The sequence below is a fragment of the Peromyscus eremicus genome, chromosome 18 (assembly GCF_949786415.1).
Source record: "Peromyscus eremicus chromosome 18, PerEre_H2_v1, whole genome shotgun sequence".
Taxonomy (NCBI): Eukaryota; Metazoa; Chordata; class Mammalia; order Rodentia; family Cricetidae; genus Peromyscus; species Peromyscus eremicus.
This window is the reverse complement of record NC_081434.1, coordinates 17,437,940-17,463,042: the sequence shown is the minus strand read 5'-3', so window position 1 is coordinate 17,463,042 and position 25,103 is coordinate 17,437,940. Positions and strand designations below refer to the sequence as shown.

Below are 25,103 nucleotides of genomic sequence, written 5' to 3'. Positions count from 1 at the left end.
TGGAGCAAGGCATTAATTAGTATATACTGACTGAGCTCTGTGCGCCACCACATTTCTGTAGAGATCTCAGTGGCCGTGGAGGGAGGAGGGAGGAGACAGGTCCAGTCTGGAGGGCTAGACTTTCAGAATCGAACGGTGAACCAGGCACATGCTGTCTTCAAGGACTCCCTATTTCAAGGCATCGCCTGTCGAAATTCTGAAAAGACAACGTTTTGGAGACCCCAAATACTAGCCTGGTTTCAGGAGAGCCAACACAAGGGTTATTTGTGAAAAGTGTTGCCATCAAAACCAATCCAAAGAAATACTTTGGGTTGTGTTTGGGGTAATTTATTTAAAACTAACTGTAGGTAAGTGGGGTTTTCGGTGGTCTTGGAATTCTTGTCTCAAGCTTGTTTACAGTTGAAGTGCACATCCCAGATTTAAACTATACAACTACTTTACTTCCAAATCTGGATTTGGAGGGTTTAACTTAGCATTAACAGGGACTTAGACATCTGTCATAAAATCTTGACTTAATAGATGTTCTTTTCAAGTCAGCCTTTAGATTATTAAATAAAAGTTAAAGGCTACTCAGCATATCGAGAAAAAAAGCTTGTCAGTTTTATCTGTTGCAGATTACCTGTTTGGTTTTTTTGTTTTTAGTCTTGGAGCCTATAGGTGACAGTAGTTTAAATCTGAGTGTGGCACCTGACCTGTCCTCATGAGATTCAAAAAACAACAGACAAACAAACAAAAACCCACTCTCGGCAGAGCCAGTGTGACTTAAACTTTATAGTTTATTTGATTATTTACTTGCTAATATTGGCCTCAGGTACAGGAAAGGGTGAGGAAAAGAGGCAGAATGTGACTGAAAAAGATCTGAAAGCATTAGAATACATTGCTTATTTTGTTGGGTTATAAATTCAAAAGTATTAAAGAGTCTTCATTTAATTCTACAAATACGAGTGATCATTCTATTCATATCCTAAAATTCAGTCTGTTCTGACCCATGTCTCATACCATAAGCATAATGGTTTGTCTGTGTATGGAGGGTTAAGCCCTGTGGACTGAGGCGAGTTGGGAAAGCTTAAGGTAATTACGAGTTGCTTTACAGAAAAGGGTCTGTTAGAATGTTAGAACCGATGAAACATTTCAAACTAGTTTCAGCTGAGGAGTAACAAGTTCTTGTTGCACTACTGGAGGTGAGGTGGTGGGGACAGCTGCTGCATCCCTGTCTAGTTCATTATTCACAGACCGCTGGACCATGCTACTGGGTTTGTAAGAAGTAACTGTGGTACCTTAGGATAGTCACTCGCCTTTCATTGCTAAGAATGGATTTGGACCATTTTTTTTTAACTTGAAAAGCTTTTATTTATTTATTTACTTATTTATTTATTTACACTGGTAAAGGAGCTACAGGGGCTGGTGACCTGGCCGCTCTTCTGAGGACCTGGTTCAATTCCTAGCATTCACATGGCAGCTCACAACTGTCTTACTCTAGTCCCAGGGGATCCAACATGCACACACGTGATGTACAGACATACATGTAGGTAGAAAACCCATTCACATAGAAATAAAGGTTACAAAACATTAAAGAAAGATACTCCAGAGGGAACAAATACAAGTCAGTGATTACTGAGGCTCCTTAAAAGCTCTCCTATGTAGAGGAGGCTGCCCTTGAATTCAGATCCACCTCCTGCCCATGGAATGCTGAGATGAAAGGCGTGGCAGTTTTTAAATTCCACATGCATCATTCATTCATTTATTTAATGTTGTCAGGTGGCACTAGCTTTCTCTTTTGAAGCTAGCTATCTTACTGTGTATGGGTTAGGTGGTAGTACTAATATTTTAACTAGCGTGATAAAAAGCTTTTTTTTTTTTTTTTGACTTAATTCTGTGTGTATGAGTGTCTTGCTCACGTGTATGTCTGTGCACCGTGTGCGTGCCTGGTACCTGTAAAGGTTAGAAGATGGTCTCAGATCCTAGTATGAACTGCCAGGTGGGTTCCTGGGTTCTGCAGGGAAAACAAGCGCTCTTAAACATTGAGCCATCTCTTCAGCCCCTTTATTGGTGGGTTTTTTGTTTTGTTTGGTTTGGTTTGGTTTTAGGCAGGGTTTCTCGGTACCCCTGGCTGTCCTGGAACTCATCCTGTAGACCAGGCTGGCCTCGAACTCTGCCTCCCGAGTGCTGGGATTAAAGGCCTGAGTCACCACCATCCAGCTAAGGATGTTGTCTGACTTGAAGTGCTGGACATCAGTGTGGAATTCAAAAGCACGGTCCTGGATTTACTGTGGGGAAAAGCTACAGTATAGTCAGGTGAATTTGTTCCAACATGGATGCTTGCATGTAACTAAGTAGTGACTGCTTAGAAGTCCTGTCTTTGCATGTGTAAGCTGTGTTTGCCACATATACATAAAACAGTTGAATATAGATAAATTGTTACTAGGAAGTGAGGGGTTTTGCCAGATGCCAGGCCCTGGTACATGTACATATGCTGTTACTCTACCTATGGAGATCTTCTGGACAGAAAGAAGGTAGTGTTCTCCAGTAGTCATTCTGCTTGGGAGTTCAATACATGGCCCGGCCAGTTCTGACTTCACTCAGTATCACGGGAATGATAAAGTGTGTTTAAAAAAAAAAAAAAAAAGATGCTGTTGAAACTAAGTTGAGTTGGAGCCCATTTGGTGCTGTGCCCTGACCTGATGAGAGTGTTCCAGAAGAGCCACTTCTGAAATTGATGGGGTGAAGTCTGAGAGGGAGAAAAGTCCATTTTAAAGTGACGGTCTGCTTCCTAAGTCACTATTTTCTAATGAGGAAATGCTTGTCTGCTGATTGATATCATGGGGATTTTTCCAGAATGACCCACCAGAAGCTAAGAAGTTGGTAACAGATGCTTGGATATCTGGCTGTTAGATATATCTAAGACCATAAAATGATAAGATTTTTTTTTTTTTTTGTGTGTGTGTGTGTGTGTGTGTGTGTGTGTGTGTGTGTGTGTAGTCAGGGTCCCCCCCCCCCCAACTTCTGTGGAAGAGTTTATTTACTTCAATTCAGATTAATAATTGACTTAAGGAAAATTAAAAACCAGCATCTTTTCCCATTGAGATGGTCTGTGCAATATTGGATTACACATTGAACCTTCCATATCTGATAATGGTCTTGAAGTTTTAACCCTCATGGTAGGACAGTTTGGTAATACAGTTTGGTTAGGATTGTACTTTATTTTACTGCTCTAAAGATGGTGGATATAGCTGGATGTGGTGGCATACCTACACCTGAAGTTTAGCACTGGGGTATCTGAGGCTGGGGGATCACTGGCTCAGCAGTTTGAGCACATCTTGAGCAATAGTGGTACCACATGTAAAAATAACCAAAAACCTTGAAATACATACGTAGTTCTTTTTGCCCTACATCTTTCTTAGACTGTCAACCTGGGGTCACTTTCTTTTCCAGTTAAGGGTATGTGTAATAGAATATTGTAGTGAGATTGCTTGGAGGTTTTTTTTTTTGCCTCCAATTATCTGCTTTGCCTACATTTAACTTCATTTTTAAAGGCTGTTTTGGTTGCATGTGGTCTAAGATTATGGTTAATACACTCAAGTGCTGGGATCAAACGTGTGTACCACTACACCCATGGCAATATTTTGTCTTTTTACTGCTGTATCTTAGCATGTTTTGTTTTGGGTTCTTCAGTAGGAAAGGAGGATTTATAGGGCTCCTTTTATCTGGATGGGTGTCTTTGATCATTTCCAGAGATTTCTTAGTAGTTTATTTCTGAATGTTACAGCCTGTATACTTCTAGAATGTGTGTCCAGCCTCAGATTTTGTTACATCCTAAATCTTGCATGTTTTCTTTCGGTCCTGACATGCTTGCACTGTGACTTCTAACTTCCTTTTAACCTAATCCATTCTTCAGTTGAACCCAATTTATTGTTAAGCCAGCCGCTTGATGTCAGTTTGTAATTTGTGTTCTGGAAGTTATTTCCTACATTCGATATCTTTATCTCTTGTAGATGGTTCTCTTCCTTCTCTTCCTCCCGAAGATTAAACTCAGACCTTTCTGCACGCTGAGTAATGCTCTACCATTAAGTTGTACCCCCAGAGCCCAGTTCCTTTCATCTTGGACTTAGTCCTTTTGGCCTTTGTCCATTTGATAATATTTAAGCTTTTAGAGTGTAGGACCAGTTTCTTGCTTTTACGAATTATTTGAGGTGTAGGATGAAGGTGTCCTTCACTTATTTTTGATCTGCACAAGTGCCTGTGAACACATGAGGGTCCACTAAGCTAAGCTGTAGTTTAGGCGGTTAGGGGACAGCACAGGAGATTAATTTGCGCTGTTAGTCCAGGAGAAGTGGTTTATTCTGAGCATATAGCATTTGGAGTTCCTGCTTAATTTGGGGGGGATTGCTGTAAAGGTTGAATGGGTCTGCAATTTTTCTTTCTTTTTTATGGGGCAGCAGATTGAAGTCAAGGCATTGCGCATACGAGGCACTTGTCTACCACGGAGTTACTTCCCCCACTGTGCCTAAGATTTTGACTAGCTAAGGTTATTACAACTCAATTTCAGGTGGCTAGGTGGTGCACACACATGTAATCCCATTTAAAGGGTGAGGATAAAGGTTCAGGGCCCTCCTTGGCTACATACTGAGTTCTTAGCTGGTCAGTGCTGTGGGAGGCTGTTTCATATAGCACAGGGAGCTATTGAGATGCCTCAGCTAAAGCTCTTAAGACCCAGGCTTCGTCACTGGGACCATGAGTGGTCTCCATACTTGTGCCAACCCTCTCCCCCAGTAAATGAACATTTTTCTTTTTTTAATTTGATAATGGCAGTTGACCTTAGGGCAGAAATAGCTAGGAGTCTTAATTCTTAATGGTTCTGCTAGGGTTTCTGTGCTTTTACAATTTTTAAACAAATTTTATTCTGTACTTTCGATTTTTCAAGAGTTGACCTGCTTAGTCTGCTGTCACTAATCTGGAATGGAAGTTTTCCATTCCAAGAAAAAGAATACTGTTTTTCTGAGTGTGGACCCACGATCTCTGACTGGGCCTCAGGCTTGCTGATGAGTTTAGGATGAATGGCCAGGCCCCGGGGTCCGCCTGTGTCCGCTTCCCTCTGCTAGGACTGCTTTCAGTCATGTCCAGCTCTGTGTGGTTCGGGGAATCCCACTCAGGCCCTCTGCGCAGCACTCTCCTGACTAAGAAAGGCTGTGAGTAAACATGATGCCGGCATTAACAAGGGTGTGCTTCTCAGTGTGCTCTCGGGGACCTCCTGCTGAACAGGCTGGGGTCTTGTGTAGACTGCTGATACTGGGGTTTATTGGGTTTGTTGGTTTAGAATCCAGCCGTACGGGCGGTGGTGGCGCACGCCTTTAATCCCAGTTCTCGGGAGGCAGAGGCAGGCAGATCTCTGTGAGTTCGAGGCCAGCCTGGTCTACCAAGTGAGTTCCAGGAAAGGCGCAAAGCTACACAGAGAAACCCTGTCTTGAAAAAAAAAAAAAAAAAAAAAAAGAATCCAGCTGTGGAGTCCCGAGAACAACCCTCCTTTTCTAACTTAGATTTCTAGAAAAGTGGTTGGAGTGGCTATATATACCTGAGGTACTCATTGTTGCTCTGACAAAAGGCTAATCGAGAAGCATCTTAGAGTTTCTTTGGCTCACATTATGGTGAGGAAGTCATGGTGGGTGGCAGGGGCTTGAATCAGCTGGTCAGAGGTGAAGGCTAGCACTCCTGTCACTTCCCTAAGGGTGGGACCCTACCTAGCCTGTAGGCTGGTCCTGTGCACATTTAGGAAGGAAGGGTTTTTCCCCACTTCAGTTAATGTCATCATTGTCACAAGCATGCTGAGAGACTTGACCTTAGGTGAGTCCCGATCCTGCCAAGTTAACAATCAACAATCGCAACACTTAACTGTTACATCATCCTAACCTAGTATGTTGCAGAAACATTGACCCCATGCTAATTGAGAATTTTCTGGATGTCGGGTACAGGTTAAGTTATGCCTGTACATTTATTCATACAGTTTCAGGGTTTACTAGATGAGGTATTTAGTTAACCCAACAAGTTCTAAGATGTTATTCAATTATGTTGGTGCATATAGTAAAACAAAATAATACAGAATGAAAAGTGTTCTCAATTAGTGGGTTCGTGCTTGCTATCCTAGCATTCAAGAGTCTGAGGTAAGATTACCAAGAGTTGGACAGTCTCCTTCCTGTGGTGCCTAGTTCTAAGCCAGCCTAGGCTACCGGGTGAAACCCAGTTTTGTTTTAAGGAACTTCTCACTTGTCCCTATTGTCTTCCTTGTTATATGGAACTGTTATTGCTTCCCAGTTGCTTTTGTACGGAGGTCTTATTTTGGGAACTGGGAGTGTAGTTTAGTGTAGTGTGCGTTCAAGGCTTTTTACTCTTGTGGCCAAATTACTTTCTAGGAAAAGTAACTTAATCCAGATTTAAGAACATGTGTTTACCCTGGTTTCCCCTGCATTGAAAGAATCTTTGATTTTATAGGCAGAGCATATAATCCCAGTTGTATTTCATTAGAGATTAAGGATTGGTGTTGTTCATAATTTTAAATTAGTATTCATAATTGTTTACTAACCATTTTATAAACACTGGCTGTTGCTAGAGACAATTTCAGTACTATGTGCTGTGTAAAGCAAATGGGAGGGCTGGAGAGATGATACATGTTGTTCAGTGATGGGGGCCATGAGTTCAGATTCCTATAGCACGTGAACGTGTGTAACTGCAGGCGCCCTCTTCTGCTTTCTCTGCACACTCAGACACATGTACTCGCACTATACTCCAGCCAGTGAGGCGTGTGTTGCCAAGTTCTTGCCAATACAGTGTGAGCAGAAATCACAAGTGCTGTTTCTAGGCTTCAGTTTTAAGGCATTACCAGTGCGGTCTCCAGTGCTCACTAGCATGAATCTTAGAAGTCCTTATTAATAAAACAAACCTGGAGCCAGTTATTGAGGTGAATGCTGGAAGATCAGAGAAGCAGAACAAGCCACAGCCACCTCACCTTGCCAATTCCTCAGCTGATCCTGTTTCCTCTTGACTGGAAGCCTGTGTCCTCATCCAAATGGATCCCAGCTGAACTGCTGCTCAAAAGCCTAAAAGCTTAACCAGCCTAGTTCCTGGTCCTCACACCCTAAATACCTTTCTGCTTCCTGCCATCGCTTCCTGGGATTAAAGGTGTGTTTCACCATGCCTGGCTGTTTCCAGTGTGGCCTTGAACTCACAGAGATCCAGATGGATCTCTGCCTCTGGAATGCTAGGATTAAAGGCGTGTGTGCCACCATTTTCTGGCCTTTGTATCTAGTGGCTGTTTTGCTCTCTGACCCCAGATAAGTTTATTAGGGTGCACAATATTTTGGGGAAACACAATATCACCACAACTCATGTTTCTTTTCTGGTGATATTGTGTAGGTGTTTTGGTGGCTGAGTCTTCCAACAGTGCAGGGAAACTGTTCCAAAGGCTGGTGGTATAGTATACATGATGGAAGGCTTCTGAGTGGTCCCACAGAGCTAGGCTGCCCTGCTGATGTGAGCCACCTTCCTGATGGTCACGTGACTGAGAACTCAACTCTGTGCTGTTAAAGCTGCTGTAGTGTTGGGTTTCAGTTGCTGCTCTCTTTCCTCATCCAAACCCTGGTCCAGTGGGCATCTTCAGAAGCCTCCAGATGCCAAGAGGATGGCCATAAGCAATAGGTTTTTAGGCAGTCTTCTACTTAGTCCAGGCTGGCCTCCATCGCTTAGTAATCCTCCTGCATTAGTTGTTCCAAAGTACTGGGACCAGTTTTCATAAACTAGCTGAAAGATGCAAGAAATACTAAGCTTTTCAGAGACCTCTAGAGTCATAGAAAGGGAAGTAGTTAAGCAAAATTTTGCTTTTGAAATGAATTTGAGTTAAAAAATAATAGTGATGGCTTACTGGGTAAAGTTGTAAGTTGTCCTCTGACCTCCACACATACCGTGGTGCGCACACAATAAATATTGATGTCATTTGTCACTTTAAAATACTGCTAAAAAAATGGATTAAGATACAAAGTGGATTTCTCTAGTACCAGCCCTGGGGAAGCAGAGACAGATGGATTTCTGTGTTGAGGCTAGCCTGGTCTACGTAGTGAGTTCAGACTATCCAGGGTTAATGATGAAAGCCTGTCTTTAAAAGAAAACAAAAGAAACTCACCTCTGGTGGTGGTGGTGGTCCCCATACTTCTTTAATCCCAACACCCAGGAAGCAGAGGCAGGTGGATATCTGAGTTCGAGGCCATTGCTTTCGTTTTTTATAACAGAGTCTTTGTGTGTTCCATGGTTTTTTTGGGTGGTGGGGTCGGGCGTGGAGGTGTTAGACAGGGTTTCTCTGTGTAATAGTCCTGGCTGTCGTAGAATTCACTTTGTAGATCAAGTTGGCCTTGAACTCACAGAGTTCTGCTGCCTCTGCCTCCCTGAGTGCTGGGATTAAAGGCATCATGATTTTTTTTCTTAACACATGCTATTTTAAAGAGAATATATAATTCCTAGATTAAGTGTTTTATTGATTCATAGGGTTTTTCTTAGCTTTAAGTAAATCATGCTTGTTTTTAATACTGATTCTTTTCTCTTTTAGATATTTGGAGTTCTTTTTACAAGATGGCAGACATGGACAAGTAAGTGGTGGATATTTCACTCCTTTTTAGGGAGTTTGAATTGTGATGTAGTAAATAGCAGTACAAATTGTGTATTATAAAAATGTACATTACTGACATCCTTGGTACCTGCTCTGTTGGAAGTTGGGTACAATCTCTAATCTAAAATACATTATATATAATCACTCACAAGTTGAGTAGACCACCCCCTGGCAATGGGCAGAGAGACACCTTGTTGGTGGTGTTGTTCTTATATCAGTCAGGGGCAGAGCAGATGACAGTCCTTTGTTCATCCTAGCTTGATGCCTGGCTTGGTGGCCAAAGCTGTTTCATGCCTAGGGCACATTAAAAAAAAAAAAAAAAACAACAAAATGGGTTGGGGATTTAGCTCAGTGGTAGAGCTCTTGCCTAGCAAGTGCAAGGCCCTGGGTTCGGTCCTCAGCTCTGAAAAACAAAACAGAACAAAACAGAACAGATGTAGTGACACACACCGTTAATCCCAGCACTCGGGTCTCTCTGAGTTCGAGGGCAACCTGGTCTATAAAGCAAGTTCCAGGACAGCCAAGGCTGTTACAAAGAGAAACCTTGTCTCAAAAAAGCAAAACGTGCAGGTCGTGGTAGTAGTTCATAAATACTTGGGAGAATTTTTAGCATGTGTATATTTCTCACCACGTTCCTGTTAACACGGATATGTGTAAACGTGTAGAATTGACGCAGCAACAGCACGGATACAACTTAAAAGTGGGGAGATTGCTCTTAGAATTGTCCCTTTTCATTCTTTCTTAGTGCATTCTCCACCTCCTTATCCAGAGTTGTAAGGACGCATCTCCATTTTGTTTAATTCATTTCTTTGCGTTCTTTAGAATGTTAATGTTGGTTTGGGGAGGCGGGTGGGACTGTAGTAGGAATTGAATTTAGGGTTTCACACATGCTAGGTTCCTGCTCTGCCCCTGAGCTGTCTCCTCAGCTGACTGGTGAGTTTTTAAGAGGAAGCACTGACTAAACTTGAAAGCAGTTTTGCTTTTAGTGGCTTAACCTTTCTTGAGGCTCTACTGGGGTTTGTTCTGACAGCTTCAACTACAGGGGTAAGCACGTTTTCCTGGGGTGCGTGTCTAGTGTGGGAGGGTGTCTCATAGAATATGGTCAGGGAGGATGGGATAGGTTGCTCAAGGTTTGTCTTGTTTAATTCGACAGTAGCCTTACCAGCTCACAGTAGTTACAATCTAACACTGTGATTAATTAATTAAGATTGCCAGTGGCTTTAGAGATATCCAGGGCATGGGGCTGGGGGAGGGACAGGAACTTTACCATAAGGTCAACAAATACAAATATGTGTGACAGTTTTGCCTGTTTATGCATGCTTGCTCTCTTTAGAAGAGGACAGGAAGTAGATTCCTCTGACATGCAGTCTCCTTTAGTGACAGGCTGTAGCACTCTAACGAATATCTTCATTCAGAAGTCTGAAGGTGCCTCTGCTGTCACCGCCTCCGGTGTGATGTTAAATTCAGAGCCACATTTCTCTGGTCACATGCACTGTATTTCTTTTGATGGGTTTCCTTCATTTGGCTTTATCTTTGAAAATGTCTCATTTTTCACACTTGGTACAGCTATTCGGTAGTGGACCCTTTCGGTCCGCCAGATTCAGTGGCTTTCGGTTCTAGGGCATGTTTGTTTTGACTGACTGCTCATTGGCTCCTCTCTTCTTTGTGTAACTCTTGTTAGATGTCCTATCTTGGAGTGGTCTTCTAGTTCGTTTCTTGTAGTGTTTCATCTTGTCTCTTTGCTCTTCTTCCTGGACAGACGTAGACTCATCGTTTTTCCGTTTGCATTCTGAAATCTGTTGCTTCCTTCCTCTTGATCTTTGTCCCCTTCTCACTTGACTGTGCTGTCTTTCTCTGGATGTCTCTTTCCTGTTCAGTCTTATTTACTCTTTTCTCCTTTCACTTTAGACTTAATTTGTAATCGGCTTTCCTAATGGGGTAGTGCTTATCATCTGCTTGTTAAAGTTGGTGTTGGGACCTGGGGTGAGTGCTTTGAAAGATTAACAATAGTTGATTAAAATCTTGAAGGCTTGGTAGAGGGTCCTGTTAATGTGGGACTCTGCGGTTGGGTCATCGATGGGTATTAGAACACCCAACTTCAGAGTGACCTTTCTTAGTAGTCCACTGTTGTAGGAATCCAGGCAGCCAGGGAGAGGCTTTTTAGCATTCTAGTTTATAAGTAGTTACATTAGACACCCAATACTGTTAGCTTTTATTCTTTTGAAGACTGCCAGGCTTATCCTTCACATTGCCTACTTGGATTTTATTTATGTTTTCTGGCTTCAAAATTTTGATTTCTTTTTCTTGGCATTTAGTCTTAACTCTTTTAACAATAATACTATCTTTGTTTTTGAACTGGTGATTTTGGAAGAATTAAAATTAGATGCCATTAGTCTGCCATGTTAGCTTAGTATTGATCATTTTGTAAATAATTTAAAAAGTTGCAAATTGATTATAACAGCTTGATTTCTCCACCCTACTATTTAATTCTCTATGGCTGTTACCCTGGGAACGTGGGAGATGGGACCCCTCAAAGTAAGAGCCAGTCAACTGAGAAAGGCCTGGGTGTGAGTGCTGGAGTCACGTTGAGCCTTAAAACTGCTGGCAGTACCCTTGCTGTTTCCTTACTGTGTCTGTGTTCCAATACAAGTTGTGGTGTTTATAGGTAGAAGTAGGCTAGATTTGGCCATACGGTATTTGATGATACTAAAGGTGCGGCGGCTCTGAGTTACCCAACAGCAGCCTCTGGCACAGAAGATCGTAAGGGGTCAGAGATCCTGGAATTAGCCCTGAGTTTTTCTCTGTGGTGGTTCATAGGATCATACTATAGTTCCAGGACTCTAGAGATTGCGATTGGAAGATAGTTGAGTTTGTGGGCTGCCTTGTTACACATGGCAAAACCTTGTCAAAACAAAACCAAAAAATAAAGGAAAATTGTCCTTACTCCCACCCTCTTCGTTGCTAGATGGAATCCCATATCCGCAAAGTAGGGTTTTGCTGATTCTTCCAAGATGATGAAGAAAGCTGTCCTCTTTCTCCTAATGGAACTGTTCTGGCTAAAATTGAAGCAAGGTGTTGGCATTTCTTCTCCATTTTTACTATGAAGTAAAAAAGTGTTCATAAACAGAGATGCAGGATCCCTGTTTCTTTTTTTTCCCCCAAGACAGGGTTTCTCTGTGTAGTACTGGCTGTCCTGGAACTCACTCTAGACCAGGCTGGCATCAGACTCATAGAGATCTGTCTCCCCGAGCCAGGATCCCTCTATTTTACAGCTAACATCTTCATCCTTAGCGTGGTTACCTGTATTTTCTGGGATGTCTCATGGTCCAGTGTAATTGCTGAATCTGTAGTCATCCAGAAAGGAAGGATGGATCAAGATCAGAAAGGTTTCCTGGCTATCTACCATATTATAAGGATTCTTAAAGTTTTAAATATGTTCTGTTTTATAAGATCTCACTACCACAGCCAGACAGCCAGGGCTGTGTGGTGACAGGCATCCCATCTCAAAAACAAGCCAGGTGGTGATGGTGCACACCTTTAATCCCAGCAGAAGCAGAGGCAAGCCTCTCAGTTTGAGGCCAGCCTGTCTATAGAGCAGGTTCCAGGACTGCCAGGACTTCCACGGGGAAGCTGTCCCCAAACCAAAGCCAAACAACAACCCACCACCAATTCAGTGCCGTACTCTGGGCATGGTGGTGTAGGCCTGTAATCCTACCTAGCACTCTGGAAGGTGGAGGCAGGAGGATCAAATTCAAAGCCTTCAGCTACATAGGAAGTTAGATGCCAGCACAGGCCACATGAAATAAATGTACAAAAACAATAGCAAATAAATGTCATTACCAAGACAGTTATGAAATCGGCTAGGAAACAGACTTCATCTTGGTATTTTGCTGCCCTATATAAAATGATAGTACGCTTCATTACCAAGACGGAGGAATGCAGTCATTGGATACAAGTTTGAAAACATGCTTCCTGCGGTCACAAACCTACCAAACTGCATTTGTGCAGCCTGAAGCTTGTTTTTGGCTAGATGATTTTAAGTACTAACTTCAGTTAGTACTTGTGTCCATGTTACAGAGTTCGAAATCATGATCCCTTGTGAGTCTCTGTCCTTTGAAAGAACCTTGTTTATTATTAGAAAGTCAATACAAGTTTCTCTATAATTTTGTTTTGTAATTCATACATTTAAACTATGGTGTGATGCTATGACATTGTAGCAAAGAACAGTCTGAACTTGATCAAGATTTGGATGACGTTGAAGAAGTAGAAGAAGAAGAAACGGGTGAAGAAACAAAAATCAAAGGTATTCTTTTCAATTACTTCAGGAGCCAGCAGTGCTGGCGTGTGTCCTCTAGAGGAGAGCAATAGGAACTGCTCTCCCACCCTCTTCTGGACCCCTGTCTCTTGTTGTCCTTTATCTCCTCATTGTCCTTTATCTCCATTCCTGGGGGGGGGTTTAGTAACTGCGCTCTTGTGTAAGAGGAAGCAGTAAGCAAGGAAGACATGAACGTAGTAATTCAGGAACGTTTCACCCTACTGTGGAGTTAGAGAGTACCTAGCTATGTAATACTAGAAGGGTTGGAAATGGGAGTTACTTGGCAATGCTTCTAACCTATGTTTACTATTTAATTATGTAAGAAAGCTGTCTTTAAAAATGCACCCTATTAACATCAAAAGGGCGTTATTAAATGTATGTGGAATCAGTGAACGTTTGCCGAGCAGATAATGTGCATGAGGAGTAGTACTGGTGGGTAGGTGGTCCAGGAGTACTGAGGTAACCAGGTGACTCCCTTTCGTTTTTAGCCAGATGTATTTTAATTATGAAAATACGGAGTTCCTGCCTTCTTTCAGAATTTTTTTTTCAGTTGCTATAATTGATGTTCCTAAATGCCTATTATTACAGCTGTGTATCATCTAGTTACTGAATTATTATTAAAAGCAAATTAGTCTCCAAGAATGTAACTGAGAATGATTTTGTTACACTCTCAAGTTAATGCATACACATGGAGTTTTCTGGTAAGTTGTCTGCCCTCAGGTGACTTGTCGAGTCTTGGGTAGTAGGCAGCATTGTGACAGAGCTTTGAGCTTCCCGAAGCTTTAGAAAGGTGGTGGAACGCAAGATAACGAACAGGACTAGAAAGATTTTGCCCATTGTGCTTGTGGTAAAGGCCTAGAGAAATCCTGTGCTTTAAATGTCATTAGAAACCCGAACGTTTCTAAGTGCTGGGTTTCCTTAGCTTACTCCACACATTTCTACTTGTCATACCAGCATTTTATGTGTCTGTTAGCAAGACTTCATGATTGGTGTCCAGTGGAAACAGCAGAAACGGTTTCACAAATCCCTCTTTCAATGCCCCCTTTCTTTTTAAAAGCGCGTCAGCTGACTGTTCAGATGATGCAAAATCCTCAGATTCTTGCAGCCCTTCAGGAAAGACTGGATGGTCTGGTAGACACACCAACAGGATACATTGAAAGGTACAAGTTTCTTTTTTTTCTACCCTCATTTATCTTTCTATAAAAAAACTGCTGACGTTTACCTGTGTCATCATGGAACGCTAATGTCTGTTAATGGCTAGTATAAGATTTTGGGGAGTTAAGAATGTAGAGCTCTGAATAGATTAGGCCTTTTGACTTGGTTCAGGTCTGCAGAAAGTACACTGTTCTTAGCCATTTCTCTGATTTGTTTAGAAGTTGGTTAGGAATGTACAGAATTAGAAATACAGGTTCCTTTTTTTTTTTTTTTTAAATATGGGTTACTTCATGTGCTGCCTAACTCAGCTTTCTGATTTTAAGGTCCATGTCTACTGCCCTCTGTTTACTGGACACGCTTCCTAATTCCGTGTGTCTACCGTTGTGTTTGCCAGATTGTCCTGGGATGGGTGCCCCTCGTTCTCTTTCTCCTCTTAAGGGACTGGAAGAAGTTCTTTGGGCTGTTACTGTGGTAGAATTCCTGCTTAGAGAGCAGACAATCTTCAGGGCTTATAGCAAGATTTCTGGAAATGCTGGGGTTTCTTTCCAGAGATGTTTAGTCTGAAGGTGGCTTTATCTTCCATGTCTCTGCCAAAAGTTGGCATCCAGCTTTTTGTAGATGATTTTCTTTTCCACCATAGAAAGTATGATCTGGTTTTACTTGTATATTCTGCTTTCTAGTAAACTTGGGGTTGCTTTTCAGGAATGAGTGAGCCTTGTAGCCCGTTTGCACCCTCTGTCCATTTCTTAACTGATGTTACTGTCATTTTATATTTTGTAGAAATTCTCACGTGTTCATATTTTCTCCCTTATTATTGCAAAAAAATATTCTATGGAGTCCTTCAGTAAACACATCCTTAATTTTTTTTATATTAGCAAATGGGTGTTTTGTTTTTCATTTTGTGCTGATGACTTGTGGATTCAAATTGTTTACAAGTCTTTCTTAGCACCTGCATTCCTCCAAAGTCTAGCTTTGTTCTTGGTACAGATAAACATCCATCCCTTCCTCCTGTTCTGGTAAGTTCTTATTAAACTGTTAACTGTGAACCGTTCTTTTTCCATTTATACATGTCCACCTGTTAACACAGGAGGTTCTTTTGAATAGTTGACTTTGTGAGTAGCACACGGATTTCACTGGCCTTTTTGTCTGTTCTTGTCTTTGACACATCTGGTCGCTGTAGCTTCAGAGTGTGTGTTAACATGGGAGACAGTGAGTTGCTTCCATAATCTCGGCTCTTAAGTACAGTCTTCGTGTTGGTCAAGACATGATTCCTTTGTCCTTGTCTGACAGACAAGGTGCTTCCTTCCGTACTGTCCTATGCGTAAATACAATCAAGAAGCCAAGCTGCCTACACCTCTATCCACAGGTTTGACAGGGTTCTCAGTTTTAACCTGGCAAGTTTGCTATCAGTTACAGTTCATAAATTGACAGGTGGTGTGGATCTTTATTATCATCTCATCCATAGCCTTGTGTTGTTCATAAACACATGCTAGCTTTCAGTTTTGTGGTTTTCTTCTTAGAATATTGATTACATTCATTTCTGTATATTTTGCATATGATATTCCTGTTCATAAAGTATTCTTTTATATTGTATTTATGCTTATATGGAGAAATGCTGTGTTTTTTAAAAAAATGATAGTGTATCCAGTAATATTGCTAAAATCATTGGAGTAATTTATAGCACACCCCCTCTAAGAGTGTATTTGAAGTCAAATTAACCTCATCCCCTAGGAATAGACATAATTGTTAGTATGTTACATCATTTATTTGTGAGATAAGCTTATGTATGTATGTATGTGTGTATTTATGTATACAAAGAAACTTTCATGGGTTGTTAATAGCTATGAACCACCATGAGAATGCTGGGAACCTGGCTAACCCCGGTCCTCCAAGATCAGCAAGTGCTCCTGAGCCGTTTCTAGCCTTGCTCGTCATCCACCCCCCTTCCCCCCCACCCCCCTTTTCTGGGGGAACAAAAGAGTAGTCCTGGCTCTCCTGGAGTTCCGTATGTAGACCAGGCTGACCTAGAGTCCACAGAGATCTTGCCTGCCTTTGCCTCCCAGCTACTGGTAATAAAGAAGGGTGCTATCGCCCCCAGCTACCTGCCGTTTTTATTTTAAAATCTAATTTGCTTTGTCCAAGTTTTCCTTAGTGTCAGTTTTGGTTTGCTGTTTTCTAAACATGTACGTACTATGCTGTAGTTTAGGGTTAAAATACCCAGTTGTCTTGGTCTCGCTAATGTTTCTTAGAACTGTAATTTTTGTTTAGTTTTTTGAGACAGGGTTTCTCTGTGTAGCCCTGGCTGTCCTGGAACTTGCTCTTCAGACCAGGCTGGCCTCAAACTCAGATGTACTCGCTTCTGCCTCCTAAGTGCCTGGCTCTTCATTGCACTTCGGATTTCTTTTGCGTATTTCCGTGGCTGCTCTCTCTTGTCTCTAGCCATGTTGTGTACTTACTTTAATCTGTCCATCATGGCCTCAGCATTCTCTTTTCTTATGATTCATTTTTTTATTTATGTGCATATTGTGGTTGCCCAGGGAGGCTAGACAAGGACAATAAATCCTCTGGAACTAGAGTTACTGGTAGTTGTGAGCAGTCCAATGTGGGTGCTGGGAAATGAACTTGGGTCCTCTGCAAGAGCAGTAAACACTCAGCACTGAGCCATCTCTTCAGCCTCCCCTCTTGTTTTTGTAACTATTCTGTAAATACTGACTGGGGCTGGGGAGATAGCTTAGCAGGTAAGGCATTTGGTACTCCAGTGATGGAGTCTTGACTACCCGAATTGAATCCCTGGAACCCCCATAGGAGTGGGAGGAGAGAACTGACCTATGTACGGCTCCCCAACTGTCGAGTGAAGAAGACATCCTGACCAGAGTAGCTCAGTGTTTGTACTGCGCAAGCTGCCTTTATTTCTGTGTAGTAACTGTTCACTGTGAAAGTTTCTAGGAAAGATGTGAAAATCATGGCTTCCAGTTCCCACTGTAGACTGGTTACATTTTAAATCTGTTTATGGCTCTGTGTGTCTCTACTCTTCTTGTCTTTGTATTTTGTAGTTTCTTTGACCGTACTTCTTCCCCCCTAGCATTAAGACACATACTCTATCTAGCTTTCTTATTTTATTCATGTATGTCTCCTATCCAGTACTATAAGCTAAAGTTTTCTGTCTTAAGTTCAGCCTTTTGTTTTGAGATACAGACTCAGTTTGACTAATCTGGCGTCATGCTTGATATGGCTGTCTCTACCTCTCAGGGTCTGGGATCATAGGCATGCATCACCACTCCACACCAAGGACGGCATTTTTCTATTCGTGCGTGTGCATGTGTGTGTGTGTGTGTGTGTGTGTGTGTGTGTGTGTGTGTGTGTGTGTTTAAGATTGTTTTTAACACTTAAGCTTTTTGTTATGTGTGTGTACTGTGCAAGTGTATGCACAGTGGGTGTGCGATTCCAAGGCAAACCAGAAGAGGGTGTCAGATCCCCTAGAACCGGAGTTCCTGGAAGTTGTAAGCAGCTTTACATGGATGCTTGGAATCAAATGCTCTTAACCATTGCCATCTTTGTAGCCTCTAATTTTTTTCTTTTTTTATCTTTGAGATCTTGGGGGGGGGGAGAGTGAGCAAGTTCGAGTTATGTGTGTGTACTGTGCAAGTGTATGCACAGTGGGTGTGCGATTCCAAGGCAAACCAGAAGAGGGTGTCAGATCCCCTAGAACCGGAGTTCCTGGAAGTTGTAAGCAGCTTTACATGGATGCTTGGAATCAAATGCTCTTAACCATTGCCATCTTTGTAGCCTCTAATTTTTTTCTTTTTTTATCTTTGAGATCTTGGGGGGGGGGGAGAGTGAGCAAGTTCGAGTGCAATATGCATGTGCACATTGAGTGGAGGTGCCTTAATGGGATTCAGAGGTATGGAATCCCTCTGGAGCTTGAGTTACAAGCAGTTGTGAGCCTCAGCTTTATATGTCCTGAAAGTGAAATTATGTTTGGACTAACTGGAGCTGTCTTTATTTGTGACTTCCTTTGTTTATAACTAGTTCATCCTCTGTAGTTACTTCCCTGGTCATAAACAGCTGTGTTGATAATGTATAGCTTATTGAATATTTTTAAGATGTGTATTGCTTACAAATACTGCTTTCTTTTCTCCTTCAAGGCAATATTCAATTTACTACCATACCTTATAGTATTACTTGTACTTTTTACTTAAATTGCTTTAAATAGTATGGTTTACCTCTTGGGAAAGCCTAATGCACCCTGTAAATGGCTGTTTCTCTCCCGACCGCCTGGTCCCAAATAACTGACTCAGAGGCTGAATATGAATCATAAATGCTTGGCTGATAGCTCAGGCTTGTTAATAGTTAACTCTTAACACTTAGATTAACCCATACTTCTATTTATGCTTTTCCACGTGGGTCATGGCTTGTTTAGCAGCTGCCTGGTGCCTCTCCTGACTCCACCGTCCCTCTTCCCATCATTCTCAGTTTTGCTCTCCAGCTTAACTAATTGCCCAGCTACCAGCCTGTCAGCTTTTTTTTAACCAATGAGAGTAATACATAATCATAGTGTAGAAAAGGATTGTTCCACAGCAGTGTCCAATACATTTATCTTGACCAGAAGCTTACACAGCATTCATTTATTATGAAGTCAGTTCTTCAGACTACAAGTCTTTTTCTCTCTTGTAAACAGTGTTTAGCTTTGAAGACTGGTATAAATTTTATTCCTTTCCGTTTATGGATAATTTACTGTTTCCTTTGGAATTTTGTCTTTAATGTTATTGAATAGGAAGAGGCAGTAGTTGTCCCAGGGAAGAACAGAATTTAAAGGATTTCTTTCTTACAAAATGGTTTCCCCTAGACTGTCATCAACTTGCTTTCAGGCATCTTGTCCCAAGCTGCAGTTTATTCTGTGTATACTAATTAGACAGCAAACAGCTTAAAGTTGACTGTGGAGGTGTGTGTGTGTGTGTGTGTGTGTGTGTGTGTGTGTGTGTGTGTGTGTGTGTCTGCTTTCCTGAGATGGTTTTGTGGCTTGCTCTAAGATTTCTAGGGCTAATTTTAGAATGAGGAAGAAAGCTAGCAGCCTGTGCTACTTCTCACTCTGCAGGGGTGTGATTTCACCTTTCCCATTTTTCTCTTTGAGCACACATTGACACACCCACAGTGTACAGGAGTTAGTTCTCCACCTTCCACTGCAAATTCTGGAAATCCAACTTCAGTCATCAGGCTTGTGCAGATTAATTGTAAGAAATAGAGAAAACTGATCTAGTGGAATGTGTTAATTCTTTAATTTTAACTATTTTAATGGTTAGGTAAGAAGATTATTTTACAAAATGTGGATAGAAAATTTGACCTGGATTTTTAGGGTATTTCTTGCTGAGATTGCCTAAGATTAAATATGTCTTGCTTGCGTGTGAACTTTAGGGGAAGGTAGAAGGAAGGGTTTATGAATTTCATTGTGTGTAATTAAAAAAGAGTATATCAACCAGGTGTGTGGTTGTATACACCTTGTAATCCCAGCACTTGTGTGGTAGAAGTGGAAAGATCAGGAGGTCAAGGGTCAGCCTTGGCTATGTCCTTGAGGCATCCCGTTGGCAATATCTAAAAAACACCAAATAAACCACATTGTGTATTATATCAGTTGTATCTCAGGTATGAAAATGCGTATTCTTCATAATATTTTCTTACTATAATTTCAAGTTCCAAATTAATTTAAATGTAGAAAGTGGAAAATAACCATTTCTGCAAGTCCAAGTGTGTCTTCTTTGCCCTAGTTAAAATACAGACGAGGTAGCTGCCTACACATCAAATAGCTGTTGTTATGCCGAGTCAGGATGGCGGCTCCTTAACTTGTTTTACTCTAGATTGCATTTATTATTGAGACTGTTGATACTGAACTTTATTACAAATAATTAGAGTTGATTACTGTTAATTACTCGCTTTTAAAATGGAAGGATCTATATTTCTATTGAATTTTAAATTCCTTGCTTCAACTAAAACATACCCATTTTATGTTTCCGTTTTAATGTGAAAAACTGTGACTTGTGTTTTTCTGATTTTTATGTAAGTGGTTTCTAAACTTTCAGCTTGCCTAAAGTAGTCAAAAGACGAGTGAATGCTCTCAAAAACCTTCAAGTGAAATGTGCACAGATAGAAGCCAAATTCTATGAGGAAGTTCATGATCTCGAGAGGAAGTATGCTGTGCTCTATCAGCCTTTATTTGATAAGGTAACGGTTTACACTACTCTTTAAAACTACCTCGGGAAAACAGACTTGGAAATGGTTTGATATTGAGATATCTGAATGGAATGGGTATTGGAGGTGTTTGTGGAACCATTAATAACTAGTGAAAGTTGTGGTATTTAGTAATTAAATCTATGAGTCCTTAATCAGAAACCAATGGTTTTAAGCTTGGGTGCTAATGTTTTTACACAAGTTTTTTTTTTCTTTTAGCGATTTGAGATCATTAATGCAATTTATGAACCTACAGAAGAAGAGTGTGAATGGAAACCCGATGAGGAAGAAGAAGTTGCAGTGAGTACCAGTGGTGTTTTCCTGTACGGTCCGGTGACAGGAGCATAAGGAGTTCTCACGAGTGCATTGATTGATGGCATGTGGTGTTATGTAAACAGCTTAGTAAGGTTGGCTCTCAACAGTGTTCTCACGCCCAGGAAATGGCCTTTTTTGTATGTGAATAACGCAGATGAACCATCCTTCAGCCTTCTATTGTAGTATTTCGAGCTTTTTGTGTTGTTTTGTTTGAACTCCATGGTGACTGTTGAAGATCCGTACAGTTTTCAAGTGACCTGCCTGTAGTGAATAACGACAGCTGTGACATGGTACGCGACCATTGCCTTTAGAGATGTAATCAGTACATTATTCTGATTGAATGTCAGGCTGAACATTGGGCAGGTCTCTGTTTGCTGTCTGTTCTGCTTTCTACGATGTCCTTGTAGCCCTTTATCTCTGCCTGGTGCCTCTTGATTTCTGTGGAACTGAAGTTCGGATTGAGGGCCGGCAGTACGTGCACAGTTAGACCAGACCATTGTTGATTGAGATTGAAAATTAGGCCACTGTCATACGTTTATCCAGAGACCTAATATATAATTCAGTTGTTTGCTGTCTTTTTCAAGGAGGAAATGAAAGAAAAGGCCAAGATTGAAGATGAGAAAAAGGATGAAGAGAAAGAAGACCCTAAAGGGATTCCTGAATTTTGGTTGACAGTTTTTAAGAATGTGGATTTGCTCAGTGATATGGTTCAGGTAATTTAATTCATAAAACCACCTGCTTACTAAAAGAAGCCTGACATTTAAATATCTTTGGTTGCTAATTTCTTCAGTTGACTTCTTATTTATAGTTTTATATAGAAAGAGAATTTGGCTTTGATTAATCCAAGTATTTTAAAAGTTTAGTAATGAAATAGTATCTTTGTGATTGATTATCAGTTGGTTCTTCTCATAGTTCATAAGACCTTGTTTTCCTGTACTTTAGTATCGAGGGAGGGTTGCTGAGAAAATACTGTCTCATTTGTGTTGCCCTAAAACTTGGGACTCTGGGGGAAACTGGCATTGAAAATAGGGAGCGATTTGACTCCCTGCCTGGGAAAGCAGCAGATGTTAACCTCCTTTGGAGCGGCTGCCTCCTTTGGAGCGGCTGCCTCGAGTTCTAGCCATTGATTGCCCTGTTGTACTGATCGCCCTGTCTTGTGCTTGCTGGAGTAAACAGTGACCAAAGGAATGATCTCAGTGGGTGCTGACTGCATTCCTGCGATACCCAAGTAGAGAAGGAACAGTTTGAAAAGGCATCATATAATCAGGAAACATGGTTTTAAAAATGGCCCTTTTTAGACTTGCATTTTTCAGGTGGGTCCCTCAGTATGTGGTAGCTTCAGTGTAAACCATAATAATCTGGTGGAGAAGTTTTAGGGTTCATAGTTCCTACAAAACTTCACTGTAACAGATGCTTTCTTTAGTCAGGAGTTTTTGTATAGTAACAGAACATTGACCCTCAAGTGCCAAATGAGATACTCATTTTTATTTTAATTTATAGGAACATGATGAACCTATCTTGAAGCACTTGAAAGATATTAAAGTGAAGTTCTCAGATGCTGGCCAGCCTATGGTAAAAAAAGAACTTTTAAATAAATACTTAGTTTTGTAATGTTTTTACAGATGAGTTTAAACATGATATTCTGGAGTTAGGGATTAGATACATGTCTGCTTGCTCTTGGTGCTTGTGGTTCTGTACAGCCAGTCAGTGATCCTCGATAAAGTGATAAAATATGACAAGGTAGCAATGTGTTCAGATGTGTGCCTGAAAAGGACTTCAGGTAGCTGGTGCTAAAGGGCTCCATGAGGAGAGAGATCAGCTAATAACCCCTCCTGTGCCAGCTGTGGGCATGCTGAGTAAAGGCTCAAGAGTTTTCCTGTGTCGAGTTGGGCCTAGCTTCATATCTAAAAATTAGTGTCTCTGTGGGGATGGGAAGAAGGGGCACTTGGTCATTTATTTGGATTTACCTACCCGAGATGATAATTTAAGTTGAAACATAGTGGTTATCTTATGCCTTTAACAGAGTGAGGGGTGTCCCTTACATTCCTGTTAGGATTGTGTTTCAGCTTGAGGAGAGCATTATTAGAGTGGGATGCATGCTTATCAAGCCCCAGGTCAGGCTGTTTACTGATGCGTTGAAATTCGTGGGCTGAGAACTTAACTCACTTTTGTTTTCTTTTAAAGAGTTTTATCTTAGAATTTCACTTTGAACCCAATGACTATTTCACAAATGAAGTGTTAACAAAGACTTACAGGATGAGGTCAGAACCAGATGATTCTGATCCCTTTTCTTTTGATGGACCAGAAATTATGGGTTGTACAGGGTGAGTTCATTGTACGGCTGTTTTCTGTTTTCTTGTTGGCAGAGCTTACGTATTGCAGTCCCTTGTGGGCCTGTTAGATTTGTCCATTGCTGGACACCGTCGTCATCTGTCATTTTCCTCTTTATTCACTTTGTTCCTATCATGTGTTATTGCTAGTGTAAATCTACAGATTTTAAAGTGTGTTTAGAAAATTTTTCTGCTAACTAAGCCAATTATCCTGTAAAATTTTAGTTTGACATGAATGCTTCTAAAAAATCTAGCAATCAGCCGGGCGGTGGTGGCGCACGCCTTTAATCCCAGCACTCGGGAGGCAGAGCCAGGCAGATCTCTGTGAGTTCGAGGCCAGCCTGGGCTACCAAGTGAGTTCCAGGAAAGGCACAGAGCTACACAGAGAAACCCTGTCTCGAAAAACAAAAAAAAAACAAAACAAAACAAAACAAAATCTAGCAATCAAGTGTATTAAAATATAAAATGTAAATATTTTGTTTCCTAAGGTGCCAGATAGATTGGAAAAAAGGAAAGAATGTTACTTTGAAAACCATTAAAAAGAAGCAGAAACACAAGGGACGTGGGACAGTTCGAACTGTGACTAAAACAGTTTCCAACGATTCTTTCTTTAATTTTTTTACCCCTCCTGAAGGTAAGTAGTGTCTTAGTGTTGGTCTTATCCACAGGTGTTTATTGTAAACGTTGTTTATTTTTTTTCACATTTGGATTTCTTTTCTTAATTTTGCAGTCCCTGAGAATGGAGATCTGGTAAGTTGAGTTTATTTTTTGAATTTAGTATACATGAAATTAAAGAACTAGACCTTAAATTACAGTATGGGCTGGTTGCAGCTAGCATTTTTTTCCCCCCTCCTTAAAAGGCAGGCTCCTTGTGGCACTGACTGGCCTTGAACTCAGAGATCCACCTGCCTCTGCTGCCCAGGTGCTGGGATAAAAGACAAGTGCCATCATGCCTGCCGAAGATTTAGTGCTGCTTTATGTGTGTTTGTTTCGTGTGTGTGTGTGTGTGTGTGTGTGTGTGTGTGTGTGTCTGTGTGTGTCTGTGTGTGTCTGTGTCTGTGTTCCACTTGTGTGCCTGATGCCTGCATGAGTCAGAAGAGAAATCTCCTTGAACTGGAGTCACTTAGAGTTGAATGTGAGTGGCTTTGTGGGTGTTGAGAACTGAATCCCCGGGTCTTCCGTAAGAGCAGCCTGTGCTCCTAACCACTGAGCCTTACCTGCTGAGCCATCTTGCCAGCCTTATTTTCATCCTCTCCCCCCAACAGGGTTTCTCTGTGTAGCTTTGGAGCCTGTCCTGGATCTTGCTCTGTAGACCAGGCTGGCCTCGAACTCTCAGAGATCCACCTGCCTCTGCCTCTGCCTCCTGAGTGCTGGGATTAAAGGCGTGCGCCACCACCACCCAGCCTCAGTATTTTCAAAGGAAAATTGCCTTCATGTAGCAAAGTTGCTTTTGCCTTTTGCTCTTTAAACAAAAAGCCCTCTATCATATATAAATAGTCCTATTTATTTAGTATAATGTTTGTTTGTGTATATGCTGGCCTGCTAACTTATTTTTAGGTATTAATAACTTGCAAAGCTAGCACATGTAGATGACCACTTATCTACATGTGTAAAGTTTAAAGTGACAGGAGAACAGGGCTAACTCACGTGACAATTCTTCTTACAGGATGACGATGCTGAAGCTATCCTGGCTGCAGACTTTGAAATTGGTCACTTTTTACGGGAGCGGATAATCCCAAGATCAGTGTTATACTTTACTGGCGAGGCTATTGAGGATGATGACGATGATGTGAGTGCCCTGGAATCCTGCCCTGGGACCCTTGGGGAAGGTTCCCGAGATTGATTGTTCTGTAAAAGTAGGACAGAGAAGAATTCATAATCCAGCTAATCCTTTGGATAGCTTTTCTCAATTTAGAAGTCTCTTTAGGATATTTGGATTCTTTTACTTTCACTTTTAGCTTTTAAAGATTATATATACAGTGTTTTTGCCTGCATGTGTCCCTGCAGTCCTGAATGTCATTACAGAATGTAATTACCGATGGTTGTGAGCCACCATGTGGTGCTGGGAATTGAACTCGGGACCTCTGCAAGAGCAGTCAGTGCTCTTTTCACTGCTGAG

General features: G+C 41.4%; 1 protein-coding gene and 1 non-coding gene across 5 annotated transcripts in view; both read left to right on the top strand.

The window, feature by feature from the left end:
* Nap1l1 (nucleosome assembly protein 1 like 1) overlaps nucleotides 1–25,103 on the top strand; it is a 28,580-nt gene that overhangs the window by 1,138 nt on the left and 2,339 nt on the right. For all 4 annotated transcript variants that reach the window (XM_059245121.1, XM_059245120.1, XM_059245119.1 and 1 more), the window contains exons 2-12: nucleotides 8,588–8,627; nucleotides 12,865–12,950; nucleotides 14,020–14,122; nucleotides 20,192–20,333; nucleotides 20,559–20,639; nucleotides 21,239–21,367; nucleotides 22,155–22,226; nucleotides 22,839–22,978; nucleotides 23,473–23,618; nucleotides 23,715–23,734; nucleotides 24,651–24,773. In XM_059245121.1, the coding sequence (XP_059101104.1) occupies nucleotides 8,611–8,627; nucleotides 12,865–12,950; nucleotides 14,020–14,122; nucleotides 20,192–20,333; nucleotides 20,559–20,639; nucleotides 21,239–21,367; nucleotides 22,155–22,226; nucleotides 22,839–22,978; nucleotides 23,473–23,618; nucleotides 23,715–23,734; nucleotides 24,651–24,773 (1,059 nt within the window). In that variant the 5' untranslated portion in view covers nucleotides 8,588–8,610. The remainder of the gene's footprint in view (nucleotides 1–8,587; nucleotides 8,628–12,864; nucleotides 12,951–14,019; nucleotides 14,123–20,191; nucleotides 20,334–20,558; nucleotides 20,640–21,238; nucleotides 21,368–22,154; nucleotides 22,227–22,838; nucleotides 22,979–23,472; nucleotides 23,619–23,714; nucleotides 23,735–24,650; nucleotides 24,774–25,103) is intronic.
* On the top strand, nucleotides 8,811–8,954 carry LOC131895421 (small nucleolar RNA SNORA48). The gene has a single exon (XR_009375176.1). It is a non-coding gene; the product is annotated as a small nucleolar RNA SNORA48 (small nucleolar RNA).